Source organism: Oncorhynchus tshawytscha, linkage group LG30 (assembly GCF_018296145.1).
Source record: "Oncorhynchus tshawytscha isolate Ot180627B linkage group LG30, Otsh_v2.0, whole genome shotgun sequence".
Lineage (NCBI taxonomy): Eukaryota > Metazoa > Chordata > Actinopteri > Salmoniformes > Salmonidae > Oncorhynchus > Oncorhynchus tshawytscha.
In genome coordinates, this window is record NC_056458.1 from 44,496,859 (window position 1) to 44,517,137 (window position 20,279).

The 20,279-nt window shown below is 42.2% G+C and overlaps 2 protein-coding genes across 6 annotated transcripts; one reads left to right on the plus strand and one right to left on the minus strand.

The window, feature by feature from the left end:
- Positions 1 to 1,038: 1,038 nt before the first annotated feature.
- LOC112234667 (thymosin beta-11-like) lies at positions 1,039 to 7,184 on the plus strand. 3 transcript variants are annotated; one of them, XM_024402907.2, is made up of 4 exons: positions 1,039 to 1,381; positions 4,362 to 4,529; positions 6,103 to 6,207; positions 6,810 to 7,184. In XM_024402907.2, the coding sequence occupies exons 3-4, from the start codon at positions 6,108 to 6,110 to the stop codon at positions 6,845 to 6,847; spliced, it is 138 nt and encodes a 45-aa protein (XP_024258675.1). In that variant the 5' UTR covers positions 1,039 to 1,381; positions 4,362 to 4,529; positions 6,103 to 6,107; the 3' UTR covers positions 6,848 to 7,184. The 3 variants fall into 3 exon arrangements, with proteins under 3 accessions (XP_024258675.1, XP_024258673.1, XP_024258674.1); XM_024402905.2 differs by having other exon boundaries at positions 1,049 to 1,381; positions 6,083 to 6,207; XM_024402906.1 differs by lacking the exon at positions 1,039 to 1,381 and having other exon boundaries at positions 4,071 to 4,529; positions 6,083 to 6,207.
- A 1,382-nt stretch (positions 7,185 to 8,566) lies between these two features.
- On the minus strand, positions 8,567 to 15,355 carry LOC112234666 (heterogeneous nuclear ribonucleoprotein A/B). 3 transcript variants are annotated; one of them, XM_042309201.1, is made up of 10 exons: positions 15,331 to 15,349; positions 15,111 to 15,216; positions 14,428 to 14,654; positions 13,932 to 14,100; positions 13,671 to 13,829; positions 13,402 to 13,557; positions 10,388 to 10,499; positions 9,930 to 10,130; positions 9,755 to 9,840; positions 8,567 to 9,226 (listed from the first exon to the last, which is right to left on the minus strand). In XM_042309201.1, exons 3-9 carry the CDS (start codon positions 14,643 to 14,645, stop codon positions 9,770 to 9,772), a joined length of 1,086 nt encoding a protein of 361 aa, XP_042165135.1. In that variant the 5' UTR covers positions 14,646 to 14,654; positions 15,111 to 15,216; positions 15,331 to 15,349; the 3' UTR covers positions 8,567 to 9,226; positions 9,755 to 9,769. The 3 variants fall into 3 exon arrangements, with proteins under 3 accessions (XP_042165135.1, XP_042165136.1, XP_042165137.1); XM_042309202.1 differs by lacking the exon at positions 15,111 to 15,216 and having other exon boundaries at positions 15,331 to 15,355; XM_042309203.1 differs by lacking the exon at positions 9,755 to 9,840.
- Positions 15,356 to 20,279: the final 4,924 nt, after the last annotated feature.

The following is a 20,279-nucleotide window of genomic DNA, read 5'->3' on the forward strand; positions in this document are numbered from 1 at the left end:
ACAGTCAAAGTGTGAACATAACCAGACAGATACAAACCCCCCAGCTAGCCTGAACAGACAACAGACATACAGACCTGGGTTGAGTGAGTCTGATACACAAGCTATGTGCACAAGGCAGGGTTTTACTCCTTGTAATATGACATGTGCTCTGTCTCCATCAAGTGGTGAAGATGAAACTTGAAACTTTCATAAACGCTATCGGTGATAATCTTGGCGAGTACGGACAATTCAGTTAGTTACAAGAACCAAGCTATCATAAGTGCTTTATATAGGCCTATTATGCATTTTGTAGAAACAAATAGAATATTATATAATTGTGGTACAACAAAGGTCAACAAAGGTATCTTTCTTCAGGTTATATTTGGATATTCATATTGACTAGAGGTCTAACTGTGCAATTCAAAAAAGTCATGTTAGTAACATTACCTTCAATGATGGGAACTTTTATCCACACATTTTGTGGACCATTCAAGAGTTTTCCAGCATCTAATGTATGCATACTATTGTTAAATACTGTATTGATACTGAGAGGTCTCTGTCATATGGCCATCTGCCACCTCAAAGCAGGGATTGGATGTGTCCCAACCGTTGTCTGTCGTCTCCTACTATAGCCTGGTCTCAGATCTGTTGTCTCCTTCTATAGCCTGGTCCCAGATCTGTTGTCTCCTCCTATAGCCTGGTCCCAGATCTGATTGTGTTTTTGCCAACTCCGCCATTATTATCACACATGACAGTTCCATAGGGAGTTATCCAGTGAGCAGAATCAGACTGGCACCCAGGCTAAGGATGCAGCTGGCAGTCAAAGAATCATCACCATGTGTCTGTAACAGTATAACTTTAGACCATCCCCTCGCCCATACCCGGGACCCTCTGCACACATCAACAACAGTCACCCCTCGAAGCACCGTTACCCATCGCTCCACAAAAGCCGCAGCCCTTGCAAAGCAAAGGGGGAACCACTTACTTAAAGGTCTCAGAGCAAGTGACGTCACCGATTGAAACGCTATTTAGCGCTGCACCACCGCTAACTAGCTAGCTATTTCACATCCGTTACACGTCCAATGGGCAGAGCCCCTAACCATGTGTGGAGCACGGAGGCAGAGTGTAGGCCCCTCTATTGTCTTGAGCAGACATATCCAGTCGGCGTGGAACGGCGAGAATGTATCCTTGAACACTGATATTTGTCTATCTCAGCTCTCGCTGAGTCTACATGGTCTCAGTTTGTGCATATGTCTTCTGAATTTATCACAGTATATTTCTATGGCTCTTATAACTAAATGTCTGTGAAAACTACCCCCAGTGTTGTGTTCAGGCAATGGAGAGATTAGATGAACGGATACATAATGACAATGGCGGAGATGTCCTGGAGAGGCATAAACAGGTGGGGAGTGTCAGAGTGCCTCTGCAATTCAACAGGCATAACTAATTCATCTTTATCATTCTGGGCAGGTTACGCTACACCCCCACCCCCCTCCCTTCCCCCGCCCCTTTTGAAGAAACCCTGTTGCTACTTCACATCGGCATTGACTCATCTGCATAATCTCCCTACGGCTATTCAAAATCCTGATTTTCATCCATGACATAATTGCCTCTCTTAACCTCGTCATGATGCAGTTTAATATACAGTGGGGTCTGAAGTGATTGACACCCTTTATAAAGATGAGCAATAATGACTGTTTGAAATAAATACATTCAAATACTGAGCTATATTGTATGTTAAAAAAATTGGGAAATGATATTATTTTATAATTAATACATTTGCTTAGAGAATATGATTTGTTTAACAAGTATTTAAAAAAAAAAATTAAGGTAGGGGTCAAAATTGACACTCTTTAAATATTCTTAGAAATAAAGTGGTTAAAAGTTTAGTACTTGGTCCCATATTCCGAGCACGCAATGATTACATTAATCTTGTGACTCTACATACTTGTTGGATGCATTTGCTGTTAGTTTTGGTTGTGTTTGAGATGATTTTATGGACCAATAAAAATGAATGGTAAATAATGTATTGTGACATTTTGGAGTCACTTTTATTATAAATAAGAATATAATATATTTCTAAACACTTTTACATGAATGTGGATGCTACCATGATTACAGACAATCCTGAATGAATGGTGAATAATGATGAGGTGCTAAAGATTCCACCCTCGAGACATGCTAACATCTCACCATTACCAATAACAGGGGACGTTAAGCATGTCTTGGAAGAATAACCTTTATCCCTCTGTAACTTTCCCACTCATCATTATTCACGGTTCATTCAGGATCATCTGAAATGACACCAGAAATGATTTAATAACCACTCGTTTTTACTGGCCACAAAATAATATCAAACAAAAAAATAACTGCAAATGCACCCAACAAGTTTGTAGAGTCACAAGCTTGATGTAGTCATTGCGTGCTAGGAATATGGGACTAAATACTAAACTTTCGACTACTTTATTTACAGTGCCTTGCGAAAGTATTCGGCCCCCTTGAACTTTGCGACCTTTTGCCACATTTCAGGCTTCAAACATAAAGATATAAAACTGTATTTTTTTGTGAAGAATCAACAACAAGTGGGACACAATCATGAAGTGGAACGACATTTATTGGATATTTCAAACTTTTTTAACAAATCAAAAACTGAAAAATTGGGCGTGCAAAATTATTCAGCCCCCTTAAGTTAATACTTTGTAGCGCCACCTTTTGCTGCGATTACAGCTGTAAGTCGCTTGGGGTATGTCTCTATCAGTTTTGCACATCGAGAGACTAAAATTCTTTCCCATTCCTCCTTGCAAAACAGCTCGAGCTCAGTGAGGTTGGATGGAGAGCATTTGTGAACAGCAGTTTTCAGTTCTTTCCACAGATTCTCGATTGGATTCAGGTCTGGACTTTGACTTGGCCATTCTAACACCTGGATATGTTTATTTTTGAACCATTCCATTGTAGATTTTGCTTTATGTTTTGGATCATTGTCTTGTTGGAAGACAAATCTCCGTCCCAGTCTCAGGTCTTTTGCAGACTCCATCAGGTTTTCTTCCAGAATGGTCCTGTATTTGGCTCCATCCATCTTCCCATCAATTTTAACCATCTTCCCTGTCCCTGCTGAAGAAAAGCAGGCCCAAACCCTGATGCTGCCACCACCATGTTTGACAGTGGGGATGGTGTGTTCAGGGTGATGAGCTGTGTTGCTTTTACGCCAACCATAACGTTTTGCATTGTTGCCAAAAAGTTCAATTTTGGTTTCATCTGACCAGAGCGCCTTCTTCCACATGTTTGGTGTGTCTCCCAGGTGGCTTGTGGCAAACTTCAAACGACACTTTTTATGGATATCTTTAAGAAATGACTTTCTTCTTGCCACTCTTCCATAAAGGCCAGATTTGTGCAATATACGACTGATTGTTGTCCTATGGACAGAGTCTCCCACCTCACCTGTAGATCTCTGCAGTTCATCCAGAGTGATCATGGGCATCTTGGCTGCATCTCTGATCAGTCTTCTCCTTGTATGAGCTGAAAGTTTAGAGGGACGGCCAGGTCTTGGTAGATTTGCAGTGGTCTGATACTCCTTCCATTTCAGTATTATCGCTTGCACAGTGCTCCTTGGGATGTTTAAAGCTTGGGAAATCTTTTTGTATCCAAATCCGGCTTTAAACTTCTTCACAACAGTATCTCGGACCTGCCTGGTGTGTTCCTTGTTCTTCATGATACTCTCTGCGCTTTTAACGGACCTCTGAGACTATCACAGTGCAGGTGCATTTATACGGAGACTTGATTACACACAGGTGGATTGTATTGATCATCATTAGTCATTTAGGTAAACATTGGATCATTCAGAGATCCTCACTGAACTTCTGGAGAGAGTTTGCTGCACTGAAAGTAAAGGGGCTGAATAATTTTGCACGCCCAATTTTTCAGTTTTGATTTGTTAAAAAAGTTTGAAATATCCAATAAATGTCGTTCCACTTCATGATTGTGTCCCACTTGTTGTTGATTCTTCACAAAAAAATACAGTTTTATATCTTTATGTTTGAAGCCTGAAATGTGGCAAAAGGTCGCAAAGTTCAAGGGGGCCGAATACTTTCGCAAGGCACTGTATAAGAATCTTTAGAGGTGTCAATAATGTTGACCCCTACCTTTTTGAGAAAAACAATTACTTGTTTAAACAAAATCCATTTCTCTGAGCAATTATTACTATAAAATAATATAATTTCCCCAGTATTTGAATAATTTATTTTATAGGCATTATCTTTGTCAAGGGTGTCAATAATTTCAGACCACACTGTTTTTCCTATCAGTGTGGAATCAGCAGTGTTATTCTGGGAACTAGTGCTGCTGCACCTCCTACTACGTGGCATGAATATTTAATGTTGTGTCAGGATGTATGGAGGAGGATGAGATGGGCGGATCAATAGCCACCTCCCTTTCTTCCTGCCCACACCCTTCTGAAACACACATGCAGTGTCAGACGCAGCTCTGGACTCGCTGATAGAGGGACATAGACACTGGCACGTGCAGCTTCTGGAACCAGCACACCTTGCTCTAAGGTAAGACACACTCTTCATTACATCTGTACATATATTAAATGTATATCATATTACATAGGCTACATCTATTAGCCTATGTGGAAAGTTAGCCCATGAGCCTAATATCAGTGATATGATATGAGTGAATGCCGTCATTCACCCCCCCAGTGGGGTGGTCTTCAGGGAAACCGACGTTTTTAACAGATTGGTTGAGCGCACAATCTGTGTCAGTATGCCATATTATCTATCACGGTCCATATGCCACCCATTTACTTGGACGATAAAGTCAGTTACTTGTAGTATCACAGCAGGCTGGCAATTAGACAGCCTTACCCAACAAGACTGAGGACATTTTAGGACGGGATATTACTAATAGACTGGACTATAACGAGACACTTTCTCTCCCTGGGTGGTGATTGATTACCTCTAACATGATACCTCTAGGAGGAGAAAGGAAGGGCTGGATTCACAGCAAGGGGTAGAAGGGGAAAATAGAGAGAATGAAGGAGGTGTAGAAGGAGGGGATAGACAGAATGGAGGATGTGTAGAAGGGGGGGATAGACAGAATGGAGGATGTGTAGAAGGGGGATGGAGAGAGAAGGATGGTAGGGGGATAGACAGAATGGAGGATGGTAGAAGGGGGATAGACAGAATGGAGGATGTGTAGAAGGGGGATGGAGAGAGAAGGATGGTAGAAGGGGGATAGACAGAATGGAGGATGGTAGAAGGGGGATAGACAGAATGGAGGATGGTAGAAGGAGGGATAGACAGAATGGAGGATGGTAGAAGGGGGATAGACAGAATGGAGGATGTGTAGAAGGAGGGATAAACACAATGGAGGATGTGTAGAAGGAGGGATAGACAGAATGGAGGATGTGTAGAAGGAGGGATAGACAGAATGGAGGATGGTAGAAGGGGGATAGACAGAATGGAGGATGTGTAGGAGGGATAGACAGAATGGAGGATGGTAGAAGGGGGATAGACAGAATGGAGGATGTGTAGAAGGAGGGATAGACAGAATGAAGGATGGTAGAAGGGGGATAGACAGAATGGAGGATGGTAGAAGGAGGGATAGACAGAATGGAGGATGGTAGAAGGGGGATAGACAGAATGGAGGATGGTAGAAGGGGGATAGACAGAATGGAGGATGGTAGAAGGGGGATAGACAGAATGAAGGATGGTAGAAGGGGGATAGACAGAATGGAGGATGGTAGAAGGGGGATAGACAGAATGGAGGATGGTAGAAGGGGGGATAGACAGAATGGAGGATGGTAGAAGGGGGGATAGAGAGAGAATGATGGTAAAGGGGAGAACAAAGACCAAGCCCAATAGTACATAGAGGATCTGAGGAGCAGACATGAGGGATCACTCAGCCAGACAGAGAGACCAACACCCATCCATGAACCTCTTAGAAGCAGCTGGCCTTCACACCCCACCTACATACACATACAGACAGACAGCGGTAGCAATCTTAAAACTCTGAGGACATGAGTCATGTTCCATTCTAAGGCGTGTCCATACTCATAGCCATTCTGATAGTAACATATTGATACTAACTACTGTCTCATTTACAGCTCTCTTTCTCCACTTACAGCCATCATGTCTGACAAACCCAACATGAGGGAAATCTCCAGCTTTGATAAGACTAAGCTGAAGAAGACAGAGACCAGAGTGAAGAACCCATTGCCAACCAAAGAAAGTGAGTGAATCTTGTTAATCTAGCTGTGTGATGAATGTACTTGAGCCAGGGCTCAGCCCTGTGAGGCGTGCCATTGGCTGCTAGACGGATCACTCTTCATACTGGCATCTCTCCCTAGCAAAATGACCAGGCAAAAAAAAGGGGACATTATCTCCCATCCATGTAAGGGCAACTGTGTGTGTTCAGGGGGTATTCTATATAATAGGTTGATTCGACAACGGAAATGCAAATATGTTACAGATTAAGCAAAATCGTTCCTTGTAAAAGACACCTTGTACTGTACCCTGTCCCAAACAGGGGGAGATGTTCTCCTAATTTACATACATTTTACATGGTGACAATGGTGATGAGTCAACATTTGTGCTTCAACTCAAGAGCTGCAATCTGTGAAAGTGACCTTCTGAGTCAGGGTGTCTCAGCCATCTCACTCAACCATTTTGCCTTAAACGAGAATGAGAAGTCATTGTATCATCCATATCATTCAATAATGGATCATCCATATCATTCAATAATGGAAATGGAATGTTTATTATTCATGAATATCAGAGACGACTGTCTTCATTGCAAAGGGTTCAACATTTTGCTTTGTTTCTCTGTTGTAGCAATCGATGAAGAGAGGAAACGAGAGCAATCGCATTGACCAGAGAAGAGTTTCAGACAAGCTACTTTAATTTCATTATCAAGCCCGTCTGCTGGGAACCTCCACTATGACAAGACCTAGACTATCACACTGGTGCTCAACATGTCCAATTCTAGAAGGGTATTAAGGATTGGCTGTTACAGTCAGAGGAGCAGGAGTTTTTCCAAACACTTAATGGCTCAATTTGTTTTGTATGTCTTTCTGGCTACGTTTACACAGGCAGCCCAAATTCAAATCTTATTTTCACCAATCAGATCAGCTCTGAAAAAAATATCTGTGTTGCTGCCAGTGTAAACACCACCTTAGTCAGAGTAATAAAGATGACATTGAAAAAAAATATGTTTGTTTTTCTTACATTGTCATGTTAACAGGATGAGTCAAATTAAAGTACACTACAGGCCTAAAGATCAAAACCAGTATACTCATCTCTTCTACAGGCCTAAAGATCAAAACCAGTATACTCATCTCTTCTACAGGCCTAAAGATCAAAACCAGTATATTAATCTCTTCAGATGCAGTCTTCCACATTTCCCAGAACCTCAGAATAGCAGCTGTAGCTCAAGAAACATTGATTAGTGGCTAGCCTGGGTGCCAGTTAGTTTCTGCTCTCTTGCCAACTTGTTAGGCTTGATAATGGAGTAGACAAAAGCACACAGATCTGGGACCAGGCTATTGGAGACAGATCTGAGACCAGGCTATTGGAGACAGATCTGGGACCAGGCTGAAAGAACATGAGGTGCATTGGTTCGCTCTAACTGTTGCAGAACGGTTAGTACTGAATGACAAGTTGCCCCCAAAACTATTTTGGAAGAGACTTCAGGGTACGTTTGCTGGGTGTGGCTTGAAGCAATGAGTGACCTTTTTGGTATTTGTATTAGGATCCCCATTAGCTGCAGCTACGCTTCCTGGGGTTCACGCAAAACATAATACAGATCATTAGACAACATTTAAAAGGGCAGTGGCCATGCTAACCATGTTCCCCACCACCTTGTTCAACTGGTCATTCAGTACCCTACTGTTGCAGTTCAAGTGAACATTCCAGAACACACACATGTACAGAATGCCACCATGTCCAATTACAATTGATCTAGTCTGTATAATATAAGTGAGACGCTTCACAGGCAATTTGTCACTGGATTGTGTCTCAACTATAGACCCCAACACCTAGTTCCACTTCATTTTTTTTCTCCATTGTTCCCTTCTAATCAGGGACAGATTTAGACCTGGTATACCAATTGTGCAATTAAATCACATAGAACAGAACACTAACAGGTGGGAATTTAGGATTAGAGGTAAGTCCCTTTGTAGAACTGACAAGACACTCAACGAATTTTAACACACTTCCGTCTGCCATTGCAAAGCACTGTCCACGTCGCCTACATGCAAGTTGTGTTCTTTTTGCAATGCGTACAGCTTCATTTACATAGGCAGCCCAAATATGATTTTAAATATTTCATTGGTTTTGACTGATAAGAGCAGACCTTTCGCCAATTGGCCAAAAATAACTTGGGCTGCCGGTGTAAGTAAACCCAGCCATAAAATGAAAGCATAACGTTAAAAAAAAAAAAACGAATTAACTTAAATATGCCAAAACGTGTCAGCAACCTCAGTTGGAAAAGCACAAATAGCTTACAAGAGGATTGTAAATGTGCCATTTGATGACCTTAACACTAAGGACAGTATCCATAAATTACGCACTAAAACAGAGATGGACACAAATTAAACAAAAATGTTTATTTCTAACAATTTGCCAAAGACACTGGTGGAATGTAATTCCAGGGGGCTGCAACCCCCCCTGCAATATTTTAAGCATAAAACTAGGTGTAAATGCCACTTAACACAGGTCAAAATTAAAAATGAATCCAAAATATATTGGTTGCTTCCATTTACAAGCAGACATTCTCTAGAGACAAATCTTAAATGGAAAAAAAAAAAAAAATCAGATAAATCCCTTTTTTTTTATTTTTTAAACATGATCGCTAATCCTACACCGAATTCCTTGTTGAAAGTTCTGTTGCCAACTTGGAGTCAGAAAAGAAAGTAATCTAGAAACCAGAAAAAATTACTCAGAATTGCTTTATTTTAAAAGCTCCGACAGCTTTCGATGCTCATGTAAATCCAGTCGCCATGTAAAATACCATACAATACATTAGATTCAAAGGTACCAAAAAGTACAGTAAAAATTACTTCCATCTCTGGAAATGTGAGAGAAAAAAAAAAAAAAAAAAAGATAAAATAAAAAACTGTGGAAAAGTGACATTTGCTTCCCCAGTTCCTCAGATGGTCTGTACAAGTGGAGTTCAAGTCTGTCATCCCAAAGGAAAGAATGAAGTCCTGCACACTGCCGCACCCCAGTCTCAAATCTGGATTACTTGAGTCCTTTAAGAGAGGAGAAAAAGGGAATTGTTGCCACACCACTTATGACACGACCCCCACCACCCTGCATCAAAGAGCAAACAGCTAGAGCAACAAGCATGCAAGAAGGGGATGATTAGGAAGCCAATGCTGCTGGTTAGATCGGTCATAGCATTAAGGGAAACGGCAGACATTGTTAAATTTGCTGTGCAGCTTTAAGCAGATAGTCTCCCATCTCCCGCTCTAGAACATGGTCCACCGCAACATCAACCCTTATTGATCCAGTAGTGTAGTTGTAGGGGTGCATCTTTGATGCAGATTATGCGGGCAAATTTGAGGGTTTGAGGTTGTGTCCTTTTAAACAAAGATTCCGGTCCCCAACAGAACTTTCTAAATCCAATTGATGAACAGTGGATAATTTCATTCTAATCCACAATAGCCTTCCCCCTGGGCCAGACTAAATTGTGGCAAGGAATTGTTGGCATCAATGCCACAAATCTAACAGCTATATATATATAGGACCACAATGTTACAAGGCACTAAAATGCATACCTGCACTACATGAGATCAGTATGGCTTGTAGCTACCCTGGTGACCTCCACGTCTTGGAGTTTTCCCATAGCTTGTATTGCCCTGGTCTGCAGGAATAGAGAGAGAGGACTGAGTGCTTCTGTGCAAAGTCAAGTCATAAATCAGGTAGGCGCTTGCCAGAGGTCTGTATACTCACTGTAGTCGTAGCCCCCTCCATAGCCACCTCCGTAGTATCCAGCAGAGTAGTCATAGTTGCCGTAAGCGCCATAGTTTCCATAGGCCTGCTGCCCACCATAACCATAGCCCTGGTTGCCATAGCCCTGGCTGCCATAGCCCTGGCTGCCATAGCCCTGGTTCCAGTAGTTATTATAACCCTGGTTGCCATACTGGTTTTGGCCTGAGGGAAACAAAAAGGTGGTTCCAAGTCAGACTAAAAATTGGTTTCACAAAAAATTAAAAAAAAAAAAAAAAAAGATATTCAGTCCAGAGATGCCAATTAGCAATCCAGTTTCTCTGAGCCGTCCCTGCCTAGAGTACCACACCCATCTCGCAGCCTTAGACCAGAATGTCTTCCTGCAGGTAGAACCCATTGTACACAGACCTTCTCTATGCCCTGGTCACTCATAACAAAATGTCAGTTGAGTTAATACTCACCACCACCACCACGGCCTCTGCCTCCCCGGCCTCCTCCATAGCTGGCGCCACCACGGCCTCCAAATTGCTGCTGCTGGTACACCTCTTTGGGCTGGGCGATTTTGATCTCACACTGGGATGACAAACGAGGATGTTTATTTACACAGGATGCTGCAAAGAGATCGCAGCATGGAGTACAAACATGCTAGGGCTATTCAGACAAGTCACATCTTAAGTTGAAGCATTGATTTTAGCTTAGAGCTCACACTGGACCCCCATCTCAGTCAGACACTGAATGTCAATACAATTCATAAAAATAAAAAATAAACTTAGATCTGAATTCTAAAATGCAACTAAGAAAAATGTGTTCAAATTGATGAAACGAAGCGGTCAAATAATTTACCACCATGAAAACAAGTCTGAAACTCTTGCATGCAACATGAAAATGTCGGTGAGATTAGAGCTGGGAGATATGGCCAAAATATTATATCACGGTATTTTAAAAATTAATGGTATTTTTAGTTAGAATAATAAAAGCGCAACATTTGCTCCAGGAGTAGCGAGCGATCCCAGGGTGCTTTATGAGTAGCGAGTGATCCCAGGGTGCTTTATGGGTAGTGAGTAGTGATCCCAGGGTGCTCTAGGAGTAGCAAGCGATCCCAGGGTGCTTTAGAAGTAGTGAGTGATCCCAGGGTGCTTTATGGGTAGTGAGTGATCCCAGGGTGCTTTATGGGTAGTGAGTAGTGATCCCAGGGTGCTCTAGGAGTAGTGAGTGATCCCAGGGTGCTTTAGAAGTAGTGAGTGATCCCAGGGTGCTTTATGGGTAGTGAGTGATCCCAGGGTGCTTTATGGGTAGTGAGTAGTGATCCCAGGGTGCTCTTAGCGAGCGATCCCAGGGTGCTCCAGGAGTAGAGCGATCCCAGGGTGCTCCAGGAGTAGCGAGCGATCCCAGGGTGCTCCAGGGTAGCGAGCGATCCCAGGGTGCTCCAGGAGTAGCGAGCGATCCCAGGGTGAGCGAGCGATCCCAGGGTGCTCCAGGAGTAGCGAGCGATCCCAGGGTGCTCCAGGGTGATCCCAGGGTGCTCCAGGAGTAGCGAGCGATCCCAGGGTGCTCCAGGAGTAGCGAGCGATCCCAGGGTGCTCCAGGAGTAGCGAGCGATCCCAGGGTGCTCCAGGAGTAGCGAGCGATCCCAGGGTGCTCCAGGAGTAGCGAGCGATCCCAGGGTGCTCCAGGAGTAGCGAGCGATCCCAGGGTGCTCCAGGAGTAGCGAGCGATCCCAGGGTGCTCCAGGAGTAGCGAGCGATCCCAGGGTGCTCCAGGAGTAGCGAGCGATCCCAGGGTGCTCCAGGAGTAGCGAGCGATCCCAGGGTGCTCTAGGAGTAGCGAGCGATCCCAGGGTGCTCTAGGAGTAGCGAGCGATCCCAGGGTGCTCTAGGAGTAGCGAGCGATCCCAGGGTGCTCTAGGAGTAGCGAGCGATCCCAGGGTGCTCTAGGAGTAGCGAGCGATCCCAGGGTGCTCTAGGAGTAGCGAGCGATCCCAGGGTGCTCTAGGAGTAGCGAGCGATCCCAGGGTGCTCTAGGAGTAGCGAGCGATCCCAGGGTGCTCTAGGAGTAGCGAGCGATCCCAGGGTGCTCTAGGAGTAGCGAGCGATCCCAGGGTGCTCTAGGAGTAGCGAGTGGGTAGCAATACATATTCTAAGTGGTTTCAATGTGTCTCTCCGTTCTCATTGAACAGTATAAAACAATTCACCTGCAAACAAAACAAATTTCAGCACTTTTATCATTTCCTGCACTCAATTGCAGTGTTGGAAAAAGTAACCAATTGTCATACTTGAGTAAAAGTAAAGATGTGTTAATAGAAAGTTACTCAAGCAAGTCACCCAGTAAAAATACTACTTGAGTAAAAGAATTTGGTTTTAAATACACTTAGTATCAAAAGTATTTGATAAAATGTACTTAAGTATCAAAGTACAAATAACTTCAAATTCCTTATAGTAAGCAAACCAGAGAGCACCATCTTCTAGGTTTTTTTATATATTTAAGAAAAAATATATGGCTAGCCAGGGGCACACTCAAACATAATTTAGAAACACAGTGTGTGTGTTTAGTGAGTCCTCCAGATCAGAGGCAGTAGGGATGTTCTTTTGACAAGGGTGTGAATTGGACCATTTCCCTGTCCTGCTAAGCATTCAAAATGTAACGAGTACTTTTAGGTGTCAGGGAAAATGTTTGGAGTAAAAAGTACTGTATTTTCTTTAGGAATGCAGTAAAGTAAAAGTTGAGCATAACTGTTGCAATCGTGGAAATGGAACGACTATTCTAATTCTTTTTCCTAGGGGACCCTATAAGCGTCAGATACATTGCATGTTCTCTTAGCTACTTCATGTAGCTAACATATAGCTATTAGCGGCTCAAGATTTAGGGCAACTTGCTAAGACAAACGAGCGGTTTGCTGATGTAAGAAACAAACTAATAGTGTCATTATAGAACGCTAGTGGATTTAGATTAAGAAGCAAAGTGAAAACAGCATCATTGTTGTATGTGCTGCATTGATCATGCAGAGCGACTGAACGCAAGTGTCTCGTGGTTGAGGAACAACAAGGCGTTCTTTGAGTGACAGGGGGCGGGGCTAGGTCTGTAGAAAGCAGCATAGAGAGAGAGATGACTCAAGTAGCCGAGTAAACTATGCAAATGAATGTTACCCACGGCTTATGACATTTAACAAACCAAACATTCAAATACCAGTACAGAAGGTAAAGTAAAAACCCAAACCGGTCCATGCATCAATACCGGTATATCATAAAATATGGTATACCGCCCAGCCCTAGTGAGGATACATTATTTCAAGCCAAGGTGAGTGACCATGCCCCAAAGCATTTCAGCAGGGAATGAAGACTATACACAAATAAAGTTGCAATTAGACACAAGTTAGCATTTCACACACAGATAGGATGCTTATCCAAATTGACATAGGATGCACCCAACATGCACATCTCCACCAACAGTAAGTAGAAAAATAAAGAAATATACATACAAGACCTTCCTTTCCATCTGTAACTTTAGTTCCACACACATTGTGGAACTTTTTCTCAAGGCATTTTTTAACAGTGGACTCTTCTTTGAACGTGATGAAGATAAAACCCCTCCTTTTTTTGAATTTGGGGTCCACTGGGAGTTCGATGGATTCAATCTAAAAAGGTTTGAGAAAGAAACAAATTAATAACACATCAATAACATCCGTAGCTACTGAAACACAGGAGGGTCATGCAGAGGTCATCGTAGAATGATAGGACAGTGACAAACCTCCCCAAAGGTTCCAAAGTATTCTCTGATGGTCTCCTCTGTGGCTTCTGGATTTAGACCACCAACAAAGATCTTCTTGGCGGGTTCCTTCTTCATTGCCATCGCCTTCTTTGGGTCTATCTGTCGTCCATCTAGCCTGTGTTCTTTCTGCTCAAGAACCTTCAAGGATGCCCAAAAAAATAAAAATAAATTGTCTACAAAGCCCAACTTCCACAAATGTAAGATATCAAAATCATGTCACCTTTCCTATGGAACACACACCTTGTCTACACTTGCTGCCGTTTGGAACAAGATGAACCCAAACCCGCGTGACCTTCCTGTGTTTGAGTCCATCTTGATGGTACAATCTGTCACCTCTCCAAATTTGGAGAAGTAGTCTTTCAGGTCTTTTTTGCTAGTGTCCCAGCTAAGTCCACCAACAAACATTTTGCTGCAGAGAAACACAGATCAGTAAGGACCGAGGACAAAGCTCATGAACTGACAACTGAGCAGGCACTTAAATTTCATTGAAGTTCGGGGGGTGGCACACATTGTGGCTTACAAACTTGTACAGGCCAATAAAACTGGGAGTTTACACTTCGGTTGTATCACCGCAACTTAAAACACCGATTGCATAAGTGTAACAATGCTAGCCAGTTGAAGCCCATCCCCCCCCCCAAATGGGCTGGGCATGGCGCCAAGACTAAACAAAAGATAAAACGTTTGCAGCTAACGTTATTATAATACGACTATGTAAAACAACCATATATAAACTTACCCAGCGTCATCCTCGCCTTTGCTTGCATTTATCTGTCCCCCTTCTGCCGCTCCGTTCTGGGCGTCCACTTCCTCCACAGCAGCCTCTTCCTCACAACTCTGTTTGTCTTGTTCCTCCGTTTCGGCCTGTAATGTGGATTCTTCTGCTCCATTCAACTCTTCTGCTTCGTTTCCATTTTCGGACGTCTCCATTAATTGCTGTTCAGCGTCGTCAGACATAGTGATCACCTACCCATGGAGATAAAGGAAACGTTAGCTGGCTGTTAGCTAAAAATGCATGACATTTGTTGTAGACATTCGTGCACATTCTGACGCAGGCCATAAAGCTAACCGGCTTCTCTGGCTAGTTAGCATGTGTTGTTGCTAACACAAATCACTTTGAGCCAACGTTTTACTTCATACGCATTCATGCAAATTGTACAGAAACAATTCAAACGCCAGCAACAACAAAAAAAAAAAACAGCTTAAAACAGGTCTAGCTAGCAATTAATCTAGCTAAACTTAGTTGGTTATTCTGTTAGTGTTCGCGGCCTGCCAGTGGTGCCTGACTTGACAAATCTAATTAGCAATAGCTAACGTTAAGGTAACTAATACATTATTTAGCTAGCTTAATGGCAGGTGATATAAATCGTTGAATCACATAACTCAATACGTGAGCGGTAAACAAATACAAATGGCGTTTACCGTTTAAAAATTGAGCAAGGTGCCGGAGGCTGCTTTTCAAGATGGATACTCTCCGACTCGGCGAGCTAACTCGTGGCAATCTTTATACTACCGGAAGAGAGCGCTCCTGTAAGAAGTAATTTAAGATTGGGTATCTAAACGTTGTCATCACGATAAGTGTTTTCCTATTGGCTTCTTTGCAAAAATAAAAAAAAAATAAAAAAAAGTGCCACCTACTTACCGCAAGTCACACGAGATGTTCCTCCTGGCAAGTTGAACCGAAATGTTTCTTCCGGGAAAAGCTCCCAAACCTTCAATACCCACAACATTGACCTTTCCGATAGCCAATGGGCTTTCAGCAACGCTTCCACCGCTGCATCCGAAGGACAAACTCACAATAGATTCATATAACACTTTGGGGGCGATAAAACACAATATTCAAAACAAATATTCATTTTCAATGAAGGACCAACATTTGAATGAACTGATTTATTTTATTGAATTTACTCCGCGACATCCCGTTGAGATTGACCAATCGAAGTTGACTATAGTTTCCAGACCCTACTGGATTGACTGTTGATTTATATCGCTATTTTAGCCTGCATGAGGGCGAAGAAAAGAAGCATGGCTGATCTCGGCCGGTAGTCTGCCTGCTGCATCCAAAGCAGCAAAGTAGCTCGCTAGCTACCGGTAGAAAGTAGAATAGTCCCATTAAGCAAAATCACGTTGAAAAGACGTCTAAAATACGTATTTTCCAGATGTTGAAATTAGGTCCAATTTAGGTTCTGAATGAAAATTTGAAAAATCGTATTATTCCGGTTGTTGAAAAGGCGTTAAAGACATTGAAACATACGTATTTTCCAGACTATGATATCAGGTACATTTTCAGTTCTGAATGAAAGTTGAAAATGTAATTTAAATGTAATGTAATTTATTAAACGTCTGTGTTTGTCTGGTCCAGACCGCACCAAATCTGAACAAAACATAGACGTCTATGATAGGTTTGGATTTGGTCGGACCAAAAATCAATGTCCGTGAATGTGATAATCAAGGCCAATTCTAATGAGAGGCCGCCTAATCCTGCCTAATGAGAGGCTGCCTAATCCTGCCTAATGAGAGACAGCCTAATCCTGCCTAATGAGAGACCGCCTAATCCTGCCTAATGAGAGACCGCCTAATCCTGCCTAATGAGAGACCGCCTAATCCTGCCTAATGAGAGACCGCCTAATCCTGCCTAATGAGAGACTGCCTAATGAGCGGGCCGGCTGTACAAGGGGTTGATAACAATGATGTTTATCTATTTTAAATAAATCTGAATTGTTGATTATAAATTCATATGGCTTGAGTTGTCTCCGATTAATAAAAAATATGAAAATGCCCTTGTAGTATAAGAGCTGTTTGAAAAGATGGCCTGAAATTTCAGCCTGTTTTGGTGGGGTGGAGTTTTGGGTAAATTAGTTAATAGACCAATAAGAAAGAGTTCCAAATCTCTTTGCCAATAACATAGTTTTCAGTTAATGAATAGTTATTGTACACATTACATATATAAAACATGTGAACAGGTAGGAACATGTAGGCTGAGCAAACATTTATTAACAGAGAACACACACAAAACATAAAGTACTTCTATGTACTTTGAGGCAATGTGCCTTTTTAGGGCTTTTAAGTTCCTACTTCTGCACTAATGTACCACAAATCTGTGGATTATGTCATTGTAAATACACTGGAGAAAGACTGCCACTTAAATACTGTGGTCAGTTTGTAATAACTTGTGAATTAAATGAAAGTATAGTGGCTGGTGGGGCTCTACTTGGGGAGAGTGGGTCCACAGAGAGACCGAAGTGAGATGAGTGGAGGCACCACACATACTTCAGAGAAGTGTCTGATGCCCTCCCAGTTCTCCCGTCCCAATCCCTCGGATAGAGCCATCTCCGCTCTCTCCAATGACCACCATTGGCTCCTAAACTATAATGGGCAAACAAGGAATAATAATGACTTGGCCTCATCTCCTAATTTGGCCAGAACTCTTATTCATTTTACAGCAGGTTTGCAAGTCACAAAAATAAATACAATTACATTGTAGTATTGATAAATACTTCATTCCCTCTTTCTCCAGCCAGGCTTGTGTCCGTCTCCAACTCCCCCTCCTAGTTATCCTTCTCTGTTGTTTATGATTTTGTTGTCATGGAGGACTGATTGTTTCGAGTTGAAAAATAAATGCTGCTCTCATAGAACGGCATGCTTTGAGCACTACCGAGAGTGCTAAATGCCTACTGCTGAATTTGCTACAGGCCTATTGTTTACATTTTTGTCGGTGACACTTTCAATATCTTGGTAATTTGCAGCCGTTTAAGTCTATCAAAAGTGTGCCAGTTTGCACATGTCCATTAGGCCTATGGATATATTTTTTATCAGCACAAATTAGATTGAGCAACAAAAGCCAAACTCGTTGTCTTCTTAAATTAAACTTGTTTTTGACAGTATGATGAGCACAATACCACGCACGAGTTTAGAAGGGAGAAACTCCTCAACCTTTTATTCTATAGGCTGGGATCCACACAATGCAGCTATTGCAAGAGCGCATTTTACACCGTCTTGTCCACTAGTCGCAAAAACAATGATTGATAGGCAGTTTAAACTTATTTAATTAAACCATTATTGAGTTAAAATAAACATACATTTGTGAACAGCCATCCACAACAATCCATAAAGCGCAAATAGCTACATGAGAGAGCAGCAGTGTGATTCACATCAACGTGTTATGTAGATGTCAATAATAAGTGAAATCCGTATCGCCCATCGGCTCCACCACTGTATCATTCTTACCCCAAGATTTTATTCAAATTGGATCATCTTTGGATGTTGACAGCAGTCGTACTATTGGAAGACATAGTTTGGACTGTAGCCTATAAAAGCCTATTCCTGCTCCTTTCCAGCGATCCATCAAACGCATCATAGTGTGTCATCAGAGTGGTCTCTGACTTGTGGTCAGACTTGCTCAGGCGGAAAACTCTAATTTGTGCCTTTTCAATGTGCCTTTTCAATGTCGTGAAAACAGAAATGTGGCCCAATTTTTTTTTTACACAAACATCCTTTCTGAAATTACAAGTAGTTCTTTTTAATAATGATCTAATTTTTCAAAAGTATCTGTAATCAGATTACAATATTTTTGCTGGTAATTTAATGGATTACAGTTTGTTTTTTGTAATCCGTTACATGTGAGGTGGTACATGAAATCTGTTACTCCCTAACCATGCCCCCTATGACCCCAAATGTACTGCATTGTTATCAGAAGTGCCATGACACTATAGTGTGGAAACATTATCCATTTAGCAGACACTTTTACGGGAAAATTAACACTTGCAAAGCACACTGGGTATTATTCTAATGATCTCCGCCCCCAAACAAGGCCAACATTGATTACAAAACAAATTATTTGGGCAGTAAGCATTTGAGCCAATTTTGATTGAAATTGGTTCAGTGGGTATTGAGGGAACATAGGGCGGAGGGGACACATAGGGCTGAGGGGAAACATAGGGCTGAGGGGGAACATAGGGCTGAGGGGGAACATAGGGCTGAGGGGGAACATAGGGCTGAGGGAGAACATAGGGCTGAGGGGGAACATTGGGCTGAGGGGGAACATAGGGCTGAGGGGGAACATAGGGCTGAGGGGGAACATAGGGTGGACCCAGGTCAAAACCACCATGCCAATGATGCAACTTTAGCTCTATTTTTGTATCTGAAAACAAGCAATTTTACTTGTTAACATATCTAATCCGCTAGCTAGCTTGCTAAATTTACATGGAGCGTGGTGGCATTTAGCTTACTATCTGCCAGTAAATAATCGTACTATTGGCTGGTTGGATGTGGCACTGTGGCAGGCAGACTGCTACTCCTTGAACGCCGGGTGAAAGCGTGGCTATCGAACGGCCAATGGCGTGAGGCGTGGGTCTTGATGGCTTGGGAGCTTCCCCGAAGGAATATTTTGGTTCGATGCATTCCTGCTGGGATGAAATCAAATTGATTTTGCCACAACAGCAAATTTAAACATTGTAGACAGCAAAGTAACATTATCAAATACATTTTTAAAGTTAATTTACTTGTATGAACTACTAGATCATTTTTTCCTCTATTTAGTAGCTTGTTTAACATTCATGATTTAGCCTATCCCTGTTGACGTACAATACACGTTTGAATTTGTTTATTTGTTAAATAAATCTTTGAATATATAATGTCAATGCTGTGTTGTAAGCATCTGCCACTGAGCAAGGTGTGATGTGTCATACAGTTGAAGTCGGAAGTTACATACACTTAGGTTGGAATTATTAAAACTCATTTTACGACCAATTAACAAATTTCTTGTTCACAGACAGATTATTTCACTTATAATTCACTGTATCACAATTCCAGTGGGTCAGAAGTTTACATACACTAAGTTGACTATGCCTTTAAACAGCTTGGAAAATTCCAGAAAATGATGTCATGGCTTTAGAAGCTTCTGATAGGCTAATTGACATCATTCGAGTCAATTGGAGGTGTACCTGTGGATGTATTTCAAGGCCTACCTTCGAACTCAGTGCCTCTTTGCTTGACATCACAGGAAAATCAAAAGCAACCTGCCAAGAGCTAAGAAACATCATTGTAGACCTCCACAAGTCTGTTTTATCCTTGGGAGCAATTTCCAAACACATGAAGGTACCACATTCATCTGTACAAAAAATACTACACAAGTATAAACAACATGGGACCACACAGCCATCATACTGCTCAGGAAGGAGACGGGTTCTGTCTCCTAGAGATGAAAGTACTTTGGTGCAAAAAGTGCAAATCAATCCCAGAACAACAGCAATTAACCCTGTGAAGATGCTGGAGGAAACAGGTGCAAAAGTATCTATATCCACAGTTAAACGAGTCCTATATCGACATAACCTGAAAGGCCACTCAGCAAGGAAGAAGCCACTGCTCCAAAACTGCCATAAAAAAAGTCAGACTACGGTTTGCAACTGCACATGGGGACAAAGATTGTACTTTTTGGAGAAATGTCCTCTGGCCTGATGAAACAAAAATAGAACTGTTTGGCCATAATGACCACCGTTGTGTTTGGAGGAAAAAGGGGGAGCTTGCAAGCTGAAGAACACCATCCCAACTGTGAAGCACGGCAGTGGCAGCATCATGTTGTGGGGGTGCTTT